Source organism: Falco naumanni, chromosome 3 (genome assembly GCF_017639655.2).
Source record: "Falco naumanni isolate bFalNau1 chromosome 3, bFalNau1.pat, whole genome shotgun sequence".
NCBI classification, from domain to species: Eukaryota; Metazoa; Chordata; class Aves; order Falconiformes; family Falconidae; genus Falco; species Falco naumanni.
The window spans coordinates 25,730,239-25,742,086 of NC_054056.1; the positions used below are offsets into that span (position 1 = coordinate 25,730,239).

Genomic DNA, 11,848 nt, shown 5'->3' on the forward strand with positions numbered 1-11,848 from the left:
AATGAGATAGGCAAGCATTTTCCCAATCAAATGTTTCTTAATTTCAACGTACCTACTTTTAGAACCCAAGCTGTTAGCTGAAAAGGTTTTGTTTTGATTAGTGTTATAATTTTCATCCATTTAAAAAGAGTCAGAAATGTCAAATCATTGTTACACAGGAAGTTTTGTTTCTGGATCAAAGTGACATTTCATTTGGCAGCCTGAATAAACAGACAGTCAAAAACCCAGTTGGACTCAACGAGAGGGAGCAGCTCTGCCATCCCAGCGAGTACTTTCAGCTACCGCATCCAGTTTCTGCTTGTGCACCAGTTGCCACAAAATCCCTCTGGATTTTGGCATTTTGGAATAAATTGTTAAAACAATTCAGAATAAACATATCAAGATGGGATAAACCACTTCCTGTCTTCTCCTTAAAAAAAAAATAAATACATTTTTAAACTGTCACTCAAGAAAGAGGAGAGGCCCATGCAGGAGCACTTTCAGTGGTGTAACTTTCCTGCTTGCCGTACACATGGGCAGATGTTGCAGCATTGCCCGTTCTCAGATTTTTTAGTGAAATAACTCAAAATATTTTTGTTGATCTTCATTCGTTGTTGCTCTCACTGCCACATTGCCGGGCAAAGTTTTATTAGCACTTAAAACATTTTGACACTTGTTGTTCACACAGCCCTGAGGAAGAGCTGGGAAACTCAGACCCCTGGAAGCCAGTGGAGCCCAAAACAAAACCAAAGAGAATGGAATCTTGTGAATTACACTAACCACACGATTCTTTTGGGAGGTGTCAGGGGGTGTGCCTCAGGATTTGAGGATGCCTGGAGCAGGCTAGGCGAGGCTTGCAATTTTGTCAATTGTGTTTCATTTTATACATCAGAAACATATGATTTCTGACTACTGTGTCTGGGGGACACCGAGCTCAGTCAGCCACCTACTATGCGCTACAGAGCTCTCTTGGCCAATGTTTGTCAGAAAATGCTTCTTCCACACAGACCCCTGCATCAGCTGCAACTAAACCAGAACACGGCAGAGATAGAGGCTGTTAACTCCAGCCGTGCTCACATAACACACAGAGGATGCTGCACAAGAACATCCCCAGGACCCACATTCAAGGAATGCCAGGTGCCAATAGCAGTAAATGAAAATCAAATAAATTATGGAATCCACACGTGATAATAGAACCACACTGAGGATAGAAATAAGTGTCAGAAAACTAGAAGAAAAATGTACTTACCCAGCTCCTTGCGTTTTCTTCACCCTGTGAAATCCCTCTGATGGAGGCAATTCTCAGGTGCATATCCATTCCTTGATCTTAGATTTTGCCTAGAAAACAAAACTAGGCACAAAGACACAGTTTTGCTTTTTGAGACCCCTAAACCTGTCCTAGGGCTTTGTTTGGCTTTGAACCCTTTCCTCCCACCTGGCCTTAACTGCTGTCACCTGCCAGTAATTTCCTGCCTCACTCTCACTTGTGTTGCCATCACTGGATGCTGCCCTGACAGAAAGGAAACCTTTGCAGTGCAAAAATATCAAAGAACATTTGAAAGGCTCCTAACTGGCCTCTAAATGAATTATCAGCCCATGAGGAAGCAGTAAGATTTGTTTCTGCCAGCTGCCCCATTGGCGACAGGCTGAGGTGGGAACTGAACGTTATATGGTAGTAATGGACTTATGGGGAACCGCTGGGTAGCCTGGAAGTGCCGCGCCCATCAGCATAGACACACAACTGTGCTGCAAGCAGGTGTGTTGGCCTAAGATATTACCAGTTTACACTTTGCTGTTGTCTCTGTAGCTGAACCATACTAATAATATCAGTGAGTCAAACCCCTTGCCGTGTGAATCAGGCAAGCTGGCCTAACTCATTCCTGTAGAAGAGGGCATGAGCAGGGGACATTTTGCATAAACAAAGTGATTTACAGCTCCAGTTACTTCTTACTGTTCTTCAGCTGAACCATGTTGATGGACTAACTGGGAGCTCCCACTTTGCTTCAGCCCAAAGTCTGTTGCTGCTCCAATGGGGTGAGCCCCCAAAGTGGACTGGGAGCACTGGCAGAGTGTGTGAATGTGGCTCAGCTCCAGGGGAGCAGCAGATGTGAGCTGGGGTGTGGTACCCAGCAGATGGAAACCAGTTTTGGTCCCAAACCATCCTTCTAGAGCTGCAGCAGCACATCTACCTGTGCCCTGATGTGTTCCTTCCGTCTTCCTTCTCTTCACTCCCTGCAAAAAGTTGTGGGCTGCATTTCCTATTCCACAGAACCTGTGGTAGATGTTCATACCAAAGGAGAGATGGCGTAAGATACAAACGTTCCAGTATATTCGCTCGCTGCATCACCCTGGCGGTGAAGCAGGAAAGACCACATGAAGTGTGGGATGTTAGACTTCGGATCCTATCTGGTGCTCATCCTTCCTTTGTGATGCTTCTACAGCCAGACTTCATCCCTTATCTAGGCTGAAGGATATGTATCTTGCTTCTTGTGTATGGGAAGACAAAGCAGATGGTCTCAGTCTATGGGACAGGTGTCCGCATCAGAAAACTGTCACCGTACTTGACACCTTCCCAGCCATACTGGCCAAGATCCTCCAGAAAAGAAAAAACACACCTTGCCATTTTGCATACATTTGCAATCATTTGCATGCATTCGGGCACCTACTGAGCAGAGAAGCACATGCCTTCCCATTTTTAAAGCTGCACTATAACAAAACCTCAGAAAGACTGGTGTGAAGATAACTTGTTAAGTGCCGACTGTCTGGTGCCTTTGATATGCAAATCACTAATAAAAAGGGCCCTTCCATGCCACAGTCCTATTCTCTTCCTGCCTTTTGTCACATGGATGAGCCTTGACAAGGAGAAGCAGCAGAAGCAGCTCAGCACGGAGGAAGGAGTGACAGCACTGCCTCCCAGAAAGGCTGTAAAGGCAATCAAAACCCCTTTCCTGCTAGATTTCCTAGGAAAAGACCAGTGACATTGTCAGAGTCCAAGAAAAAAAAATATTCCCATCTTTTTTTTCTTTTTTTCTTTTTTTTCTTTTTGCAAAAGATTTTCTCCTCCAACCTCAAACCATCACAAAGGGATCTACACCTTAGTTTTTCCTAAGTGAGGCAGAAATATTGTTTGGGGATCGTGATGGCTGGAATGCCTAGGGAATCTGGATGCAGGCAATCTGAATTAGGGGAGAAGTCAACGAAACACGGGAGAATATTGAAGTGCCTTCTTGCAAGGGCCCCAACATGCATGCACGCCGCTGTCTGAGTTCATAGGAAATCATCCCACATGGAGCCTTACAGCCAGTACCAGGCAGAGGGGGTGGGGGGGGGGAAATCCAAGGGAAAACCCAGAACAAACCAAAACACAGCAGATTGCTCAATGGTTAGAAGGAGAAAAAAAAAAAAAAAAAAAAAGAGAAACCTTTACACAGTTTGCTTGGCCAAAGCCCAGCCCTGCCCACAGGTCAGCCTCTGTGGGGGTGACAAGAGCAGCCCTTGTCCCCGTCCTGCGCGGGGAAGGTGCGGATGCTGGGGCTTGGTACCTGCTCCCCACCAAGGGCCCCGTGGAACACCCAGGTGACAATTAATGCTGGCAGCACGGCGGTTACCCAGCCTCGAGCCCAAATAGGAAATGCTCTGTGTTTTTCCAGGGCTGCTTGGAGAGGCAGGAGGGGAAGGAAAACCAAAAATTTCCACCGGAACTTTTCTGATCGCTTGACTTTAGGGTCATGGCATGAGTATCAGTCCTTCTGTCCCTTACCCCAGCCCCAACGGCACGGCAATGTCATGCCAGGGAAGAGGGGCTCTGGTGGTGAAGGGCAGCAGGTAAAGAAGCAGGCAGGTGAGATGCCCTGCTCAGTGCTTAGCTCCAAGGCCTTTGCCCTGAACCTCCATCCCTGCCAGAGCTGGAGCTTTGGAGCGACTCGGGGCTTGGCCAACCTGCCACGCGCGGCTGCGATGGATGGCTGCGTGGAGCAGCGTGAAGGCAGCCAAGCCTTTTCCCATGCAAAAGTGTCAACGCTCGCAGTGATTTTCAACCCCCAGGACTTTTGCCTACGAATCCTCTCAGCTTCCCTGCCACCTCCGTAGCCTATCAACAAATCAACTCTTTTTTTTTTTTTTTTCCCTTTCACAGACCGCTGTGTTTCCCACTTCTTCCTTTGGAACAAGGAAAAAACACGGTCACAGAGGCTCCCCAAGCTGAGCTGGAGGCACGGCTGCACCCACAGCTAGGAGCGAGGAAAATGCCGCTTGTTTTCACTCGCTATCCGACGCATGACAGCCCGTTACACAAAATCAGCAGCAAAGCTTCCCCCACTTTTGGCGGGGAGGAAAAAAAAATCCACTCAAAAACTTATGTAACTCTGCAACTAATCTTTGCTAATCTTGAGGCATTTAAATCTGAGGAATAAGCCTATTCTTCTCACACACACACAGAGAGCCCATCTGTACAGGGAAAAGGGAAACAAATCGAAGCAAAGTTCACAGCCTTGCGATTATTCCCGTTGACGAGAGCGAAGTGGCAACGTGTCCCGAGCTTGCTCTGCGGCAAACCCTCCTGCCCTGCCATTTCCCATGCACAGTGACCAAGGACCTTAAGAGAAAATCTGCTTTTGGACCGATTATCACTTGCTTTTAGCTGAAACATGGAAATCTCTACCCTTGCAACGTACCATTGCTTCGCTTTTGTCTGGTATTTTTTCATTGCCTATTCAATTGCGCACATCAGAACAGAAGAGCGGCCATCTGAAGTGTTCCTTTACGGTGGGCAGTGGAAATATTTGACAGTCCTCAATCTGGTAAGCAAACCGTGTTGTACAGTGATACCAATATGTCTATTTGTTTGGCTGCCATCTGTGCCTCAAGACATACGCAGCTGGTAGATTTGCTGCTGTTAAACTGCTTCTTTTAACGGTTTATACCCCACAGGAAACTAAGTAGGGATCCATGCTTGTGCTGTGAAATGTATTCACAGGTTTTATGCAGAAAGAATATTGGCTGGCAAGCTGCTTGGCTTTCAGAAAGTACTCCAGAGCTAGCTGCCTCCTCGTAAAAGAGACAAGCCCTCAGTGAGGAGAGGGGCAGAAAGCTAGCGTATGTCCAGCCAGCACACGTGCAAGTTTGATGCATGTTATCTAACCCTTAATTCAATACACATTATGATGCTGCTTGGAGTTTTACTTCATTTTTTTTTTTTAATAGTTTTTTATGTCCTGTAAAAGACAGAAAAGGTAAAACAAAGCATAGGATGGTGTTAATTTAGCCGCTTGGAGTACATGCTTAGTTTGGCAATCGGTTGAAAGCATGAGAAAGAAATTCCAGCCTGTGGAGAGAGGTGCTTGTGACATTATCTCACGTGTTTTAACAGTGTTATCAACTGCTTGCTGCATTTCATAAAAGTATATAGAAAAAAATAGACCGTAATGTGTTCTGCTTCTCCTAAATATGCTAACATTTCACCAGATAGAAATCCAAACGAAAGCACGTGAGATAGATACCCTGGGGGGGGAAGGCTTGCTCACAGCCCAAGCAGTTCATTGGTGACTCGTGGCAGCAGTGGCAGTGGGGTGGCAGGACTGGGAGTGTGGAGAGGGTTCCTACAAGGGGAAAATTTCAGGGACACTTGCTAGTCTGAAGGATGGCCACAGGGACCTCCATAGCCTTTCGTCCATTCTTTGTGACCATCAGAGCTCAAGTATCAGTGGGAGGTCTGGCCTGGGGTATGTTCATCTCTACTTTTATTCTTCAGAAGATTTCCCATGGTGGAGTTCAATGGAAGCTCAAAGGTTCCCCAGCTCCAAGTGGGGCCTTTGGAGACCCTCAGGGGTTTGGGAAATTTGGGTGCCTTCCAACCTCAACCATTCTGTGACTCTGTGAAATATTTGCAACCAAAAGGTGGTGAATGGCACGTGAGGTGGCTACAACAGCCTGGGCTTCAGGGATCCAGTGTCCTTCTCAGCGGCCAAGCCAGCTGTGGAAGGATGAAGGCGCATATATCACTGCAGTCAGGATGGCGTATGTATGGTTTGTTGCTACATTGTCTTTGTATCAGTACTTCTAGGCTTTTTGTGATGCATTAAAAATTAATTTCTCTGAAATGCCAGCGATAAAATGGGCAGGATTCAACAGCCTTAAGGATATTCAGTTCATCTGGCTGGGACATATGTTAGTAGACTAAAACACCACCAGCCAAGTCCCAGGAAAAGGACTGTGTGCCTAGCTTCTCTCCTTGGTTTTTTTGGGAAAGCTGGCCTCATTAAAGTAACAGGCAAAACCGCATCTCCACCCCACCCCTTGGCACCATTACGAGTTCTAACACTCAGTGTATGACACAGCTCTACAGCACGAGATCCAGAGGAGAAAGCAAGAGACCCATCTCTTAGTATCTGGGGGTGCAGAAATACTCATCGAAATTATCATCCAGCTTCCCTTAGTGACCAGCAGCAGATGATCGGGGAAGACTGTACAAGACAAGAGGACGTGTAAGCATCAAATGAAGTTCCCATGGCTCCACCCTCACGCTGCCATACTGACATACCCCGCCAGGAAATAAATTGAGGCCAAGGTAGCTAATACCTACTCAAAACCTTCCCTTCATCCATCCAAAGGAAAAACACACCTGTTTATAATTCTGGTATCTTCCTTACCCCACGGCAATGAGTAGCACAGGGCAAGCATGCCTTGTGTGAAAGAGCAGTTCGTTTCGTTGGTGTAAACCTGCTTCCTGACAACTGAATCAGATGCCTCTTTACTTCTGCATTACAATTTAATCGCCTGTCCCTGTTCGCTTTTCCTTTGTCACTCATTAGAGACCTCTACCAGGTTTTTCCCCTTGGTTATTCTTTTCTGCAAGCTGGAAGTCCGAGCCTTTTTCATCTCTCCTCACAAAGGGATGCTTCTTTCATTAGAGCATCCTAGTTGCCCTTTGCAGTCGGTTTTCTGGTTTCAGGAAGGGGTAACTAGGGCAAGCGGCAGCGCTGAGCTGTGAGCGCAGCATGGATTTGTACAGTGGCCTAACGGTGTTTCCTTGTCTGTTGTTTATTTCTTTTTAACAATTCTTAACTATTTGTCTTTTTTGATTACTGGTGAGCAAGGAGCTGGCAATTTGAGAAAGCTATCCACAGTGAGTCCAACATTTCTTTTCTGAATGGTGATAGTTCGTTTAGAAGCCACTGTTGAAAAATATATAATTGAAGTTGCTTGGGGTTTTTTGGTTTTGTTTTTGTGTTTTGTTTTTGTTTTAAAATACATTACGTTGCATTTACCAACACTGATTTTTGCCTGCTATTTGATCTTTCAGGCACTCAGTATCCTCAGATTTTTTGACAATTTTGCAGTCAGGCTTCGCTTTGACAGCAAAAAGGAACTAAAAAAAAAAAGAAAAAAGATTTACAAAGCTTTACCCTTGGTGTTTGCTCCCTTCCCCAGCTCATTTATGGATCTGCTGAACAGCTCAGGTCTCATTAAATCTCCGTGGGCGGGGGCCCTTGCTCCACTTCTCCAGTTCTGTCTCCCATCTTTTAACCACGTACTGATCTGATCCTGACTGGATGGGACGGATGAGATGGAGCTGTCAGCCAGCGGGGAGATGGTTTGGGCTGAAGGTATGGCCTATCTGTCACGCAGAAAATGTGGCAATGGGGGCCAGGGTGTGCAGAATTACTCCTTTAAGGCTGGCAGTCCTTCTACAGAGATGTGGGTTTTTTCAGGAAAGGATTACCAACATGGAAAGGAGTCCAGGGAGATACATGCCCTCATCCCCATTTCTACCATTGATCTGGACGGTGCTTGTCAGTATCTCCAGGTGGAAAAAAGGTTCCTCAGCTGCTGCATAAGAGAGGAAGAGGCTGAGAAGGGCTCCCTGTGGGACACAGGGCCTAGAAGAGTTGTCCTATGGTTTGGCATTAAACCACTCCCCATCACTGCTGAAGTCCATCAAGGAACAAGAGGTGGCTGTCAGCCACGGAGGTCCATCAGGTGCACACCCAACGTGTTACATTTCTGAGCCTTTGAAAGTAGCCCCAAGAAAGATCTTGGGATGCCAGGAGGTACCGTCCCAGAGAAGAGCAGGCAAAAGCTTCCCACTGGGCTCTGCTGGTTTAGTGGATCGGCCAGGCTGTGCCTTGGAGGCTTCCCCAGGGCCAGCAGGCAGAGCCCTTGTCCAGCTCTTCTGCTTGTCTCCTGCCAGACTGCCAGTGCCTGGCTTCTGGCACCAGCTGGCTGAATTGCTTGGAAATTTCCCCCGCCCCCCGCCCCCCCCCCCCCCCCAATTCCTCTTAGCAATTTGGAATTGCATTTAAAAATTTCCTTCTGTGGAAAGCTGCTGTGGCCAGCTCACTCTGATCTGAAATGGAAATACTGGGAGACATGACATTTACCGGGGATGGAAATGCAGCCTGACTTCTAGCTCTGCCGGAGGGATGCTGGAAGAATTTCTTCTAGATATGACCCTCTTTTAGCACCTCATTCAATTCCTTGCTAGTCATGCGGCTCTCCCAAGAGAGCTAAGCTCTGACGTTACTCCAGATTCATTTATCTAGTTAATGATCATAGCAATCAAGATTCAGAAAGGAAATATTTTTGTAGTATAGTTAAAAAAAAAAAAAAAAAAAAGGATAAGTGGGTTTGGTATCAAAGGAGTTCATTGACCGATTATTGAACAAGCAGAAATGAGAGATAAAAACAATTTTGTATTCATTTGTCCGTGACACAAAAGAGTACAAGCTGAATCATTCATCGCCTGAAATATGAGCTCATAAAAATCTGCTCACTGCTGTAAATCTACTAGTACATCATTGCATAATGAGCACGCTGCACCTTTAAAAACTATTAATTGCATTCCTGCCCCATTTTATTCCTTACGCTCTTGTCTCTCATAATTGAAATACTTTTCATCTCTCCTGAAAGCTGTTTTGTATTTCAAAATAGACCCAGTATTTACTATACATATTTTCCAGGTCTCTATCATGTGAATGGATGTGTCTCCACACTAAATGTTGACTGTTATGTCTAATAGTTGAATATTGGATATCAGAATATCGGATTTATCCCCCCTTAAGGGCAGAGCTTGGAGCCCGATTTATTTGTACTAGTTGGAGATTTCAATATACACATATGGCCAGATCTTATACGCGAAAGTAAATCATGTCAGGTTAGTTAAACAGAAACACCCTTTTGATCACTGCAGCAGATAAAAATTAAGGTTTGTCTTTGTCACTACAACTCTCAGTTTGGAAAATCAATCTGGCCAAATTAAGCATTTCTACAGCACCCAGCGCCATGGGGCTCCACGGGGTCTAGAGGGGAAAGCAGCATCTCTCCAACAGGGATAATCACATCCATATTCTCCTCTTTGGGTTAATCGTTAGCTTTCTGAACGCTTCCAGTCTTCCTTCTGTTCGTGTGGGAATACATTAGGGGATCTTCTTTATTTACAGCCAGCGGATTTATGTTCCATGAGCGGTCACAATGGATTTGTGAGCACCAGCACTGCTGTTTGGGAAATTCACAGGACATCTGGAATAATCTGATGTTTTCATGTCAACTTTTTTTTTTTTTTTTTTAATGTCAATAATTTCCCATTAGTGAAGGGCTGAGATTTGGATGCACCTTTCCTATAGGAATAAGCCTGGAAAAGCACGGGTTTGGAGCTCTGACTCAACTCTACTTGTGGTGGACCCTGCCAGACTGAGCGTTACTAGGGACGGTTCTAGCTAGGTTCAGGTTTTGGCTTGGGAATGACTTGTATATTCTTCCATTGCTCCTGGAAATACAAGATGATCACAAACTGACTGAAAACCCTTTGAACCTGCGGTGACAGTCGCACGAGCAGTGCAAAACCTGGTCTGAGACTGAGTTTAAACTTCTTCAGGAGTTGTTCTTCTCCACATTCAGCCAGAGAAATGGGTCAGGTTATGCATTCAGATAAGCATTTTCCATACGGAAGATAATATTGTCCTCCCCTGCATCTGACAGAATATTTACCAGGCTGAGAATGTGGCTGTTTTGGGACTGTTTCTTTTCAGAAATGTTTGTTTTAGGGTTTGTTTGGTTTTTTTTTTTTTGGGGGGGGGGAAGAAGCAGCCTCTCCCTTTCCCATGATTAATGTAAGGCTGACCATGAACAAGATAATAATAGCCCCATCCTCTGGGAACCAGGCCTCTCCCTAATTGCTTTATTGGCAATTAGTCACCATGTGTCACCAGACTGTCACCACCCTCACGTTCATTTTTCATGCTTTTTATGGAAAGTTACTGCCGACTCTACAGGGTGTAACAAGAGCTTCTGTTTGTAACCAGGCTTTTCTTAGCGCTTCGAGGACTTGAGTTTGGTGGCCTGGCAAGGCCAAGGTCTGGGACAGATGTTTGGGTTGAACGTGTGCTTGGGTCTAGGTGCTGCGCCCCGGTACAGGCTTTTCTGAAAGAGACCCTGTGACTTGGAGGGCTGAATCTCTACTGACCAAAAGTGTGCCTGCAGTTACAGACGCTAATTGTGGTAATGGGGAGAGAGGGAGAAAAAAACCACATTTAAAAGAGCTGGTTTGGGTGCCTCAGAATTGACCAAAACCATATGTGGGTTCTGATGAAGCTGCTTGGGGGGTTTTATGTAAAAATGTGGCTGTTCGCCCCATGCTTTTGGAAGGAAACATGGGGCTTTGCAGCTGACCCGGGTGATGCACGACCTCTGATACCTCCCGCTGGGTGACCCCGGGCCAGTTACCCAGCCTGCGGCAGCACATCCCTGCCTCCACCGCTGTGGGTCTGTGCAGGCAGGGGGGACACTCCACCAGTGGCACCTGGCTGCAGTCTACTATGGCGACCACCTGGACTGTGGAAAGGATAGGCGAGGAAGGATGTATCTTTTCCCTTTGCTGGGAAGCCACATAATGGATGGGGAGGCTTACAGATAACTGCAAGGATGCTTTGGTCAAATGCAAACTACTGTCGTTTTGATCCCCAGGAAGACTCAGTCTCTGCAAACTAAAGCTTGTAGAAACCCTTGTGTAACAAATGGGCACGGCAAAATCGTAGTCCCTTCCTTCCCTCAGATGTTTTGATAATAAAGGAATTTCTGATGAAAAAGCATTGCACTAATTCTGTCCCCTCCCAAGCACCACCCTTCTCAGCTCCTTCAGAAACTGATGAAGTAACCAGCCACAATTTCAGACACTTTGCTCTACATAAATATCTGATTCAGAGTAAGATCATGGCAAAAGAGATCTCACCCTGAAAGCTGTAGCAGAGCCTCTTTCCGTTTAAGCATCACTAGCTGGTCCAGTGCTTGCAGTAGGCTGCACTTCCAATATTGCATCACGCTGGGACAACCCAGCCTGAAAAAGCAGAGGCCACCTCCTGAGTTAACAGAACCGAACCAGACTCAGTGCTGAATGCAAGGGAGCCCGCGGGAGAAGTACTTTTCTGCAGGGTTTTGCCTTTGTGTGCCTGACAAATTGGGTTCAGCTTGAACCGCTGTGTAGCATTAGAAGAGAAAATGAAGTAATCAGAAAAGCAACACTGGCTTGAGCCACAGTACTGTGACAATTTCATACACAATTTGCGGAATTCTGTTTTGTCACTGTGCACATACCTAATTCTTTACCAAATCCTCCTAGCACTCTCCCCAAACAACCCCACCCTCATTGCTTGTAAATTATTTTAAGTCAGAAAAAAAAAACAAAGCCCAAACACCAAAACCACCACAAGCCACCCCCCCGACTCCAACTATAAATGGTTTAACTTTCTCAGTTTTACTTAGCGAAGTCTGGATCTCTGCTTCTAAGCACTTGAAATCCTTTCCTGAACCCCCTGGAGTTCAGCAGAAGAGGGTCCGTTTTTGAGCACTTCTACACCTAATTCTCACATTTAAACAT

At 45.9% G+C, this 11,848-nt stretch overlaps 1 protein-coding gene across 1 annotated transcript in view; it reads left to right on the top strand.

Annotated features, from left to right (window-relative positions):
- The first annotated feature begins 4,418 nt into the window (after window positions 1–4,418).
- The window catches only part of LOC121085089 (androgen dependent TFPI regulating protein), a 33,990-nt gene continuing 26,560 nt past the window's right edge, over window positions 4,419–11,848 (top strand). The window contains exon 1 of the mRNA XM_040587324.1: window positions 4,419–4,778. Coding sequence (XP_040443258.1) covers window positions 4,626–4,778 — 153 coding nt within the window. The 5' untranslated portion in view covers window positions 4,419–4,625. The remainder of the gene's footprint in view (window positions 4,779–11,848) is intronic.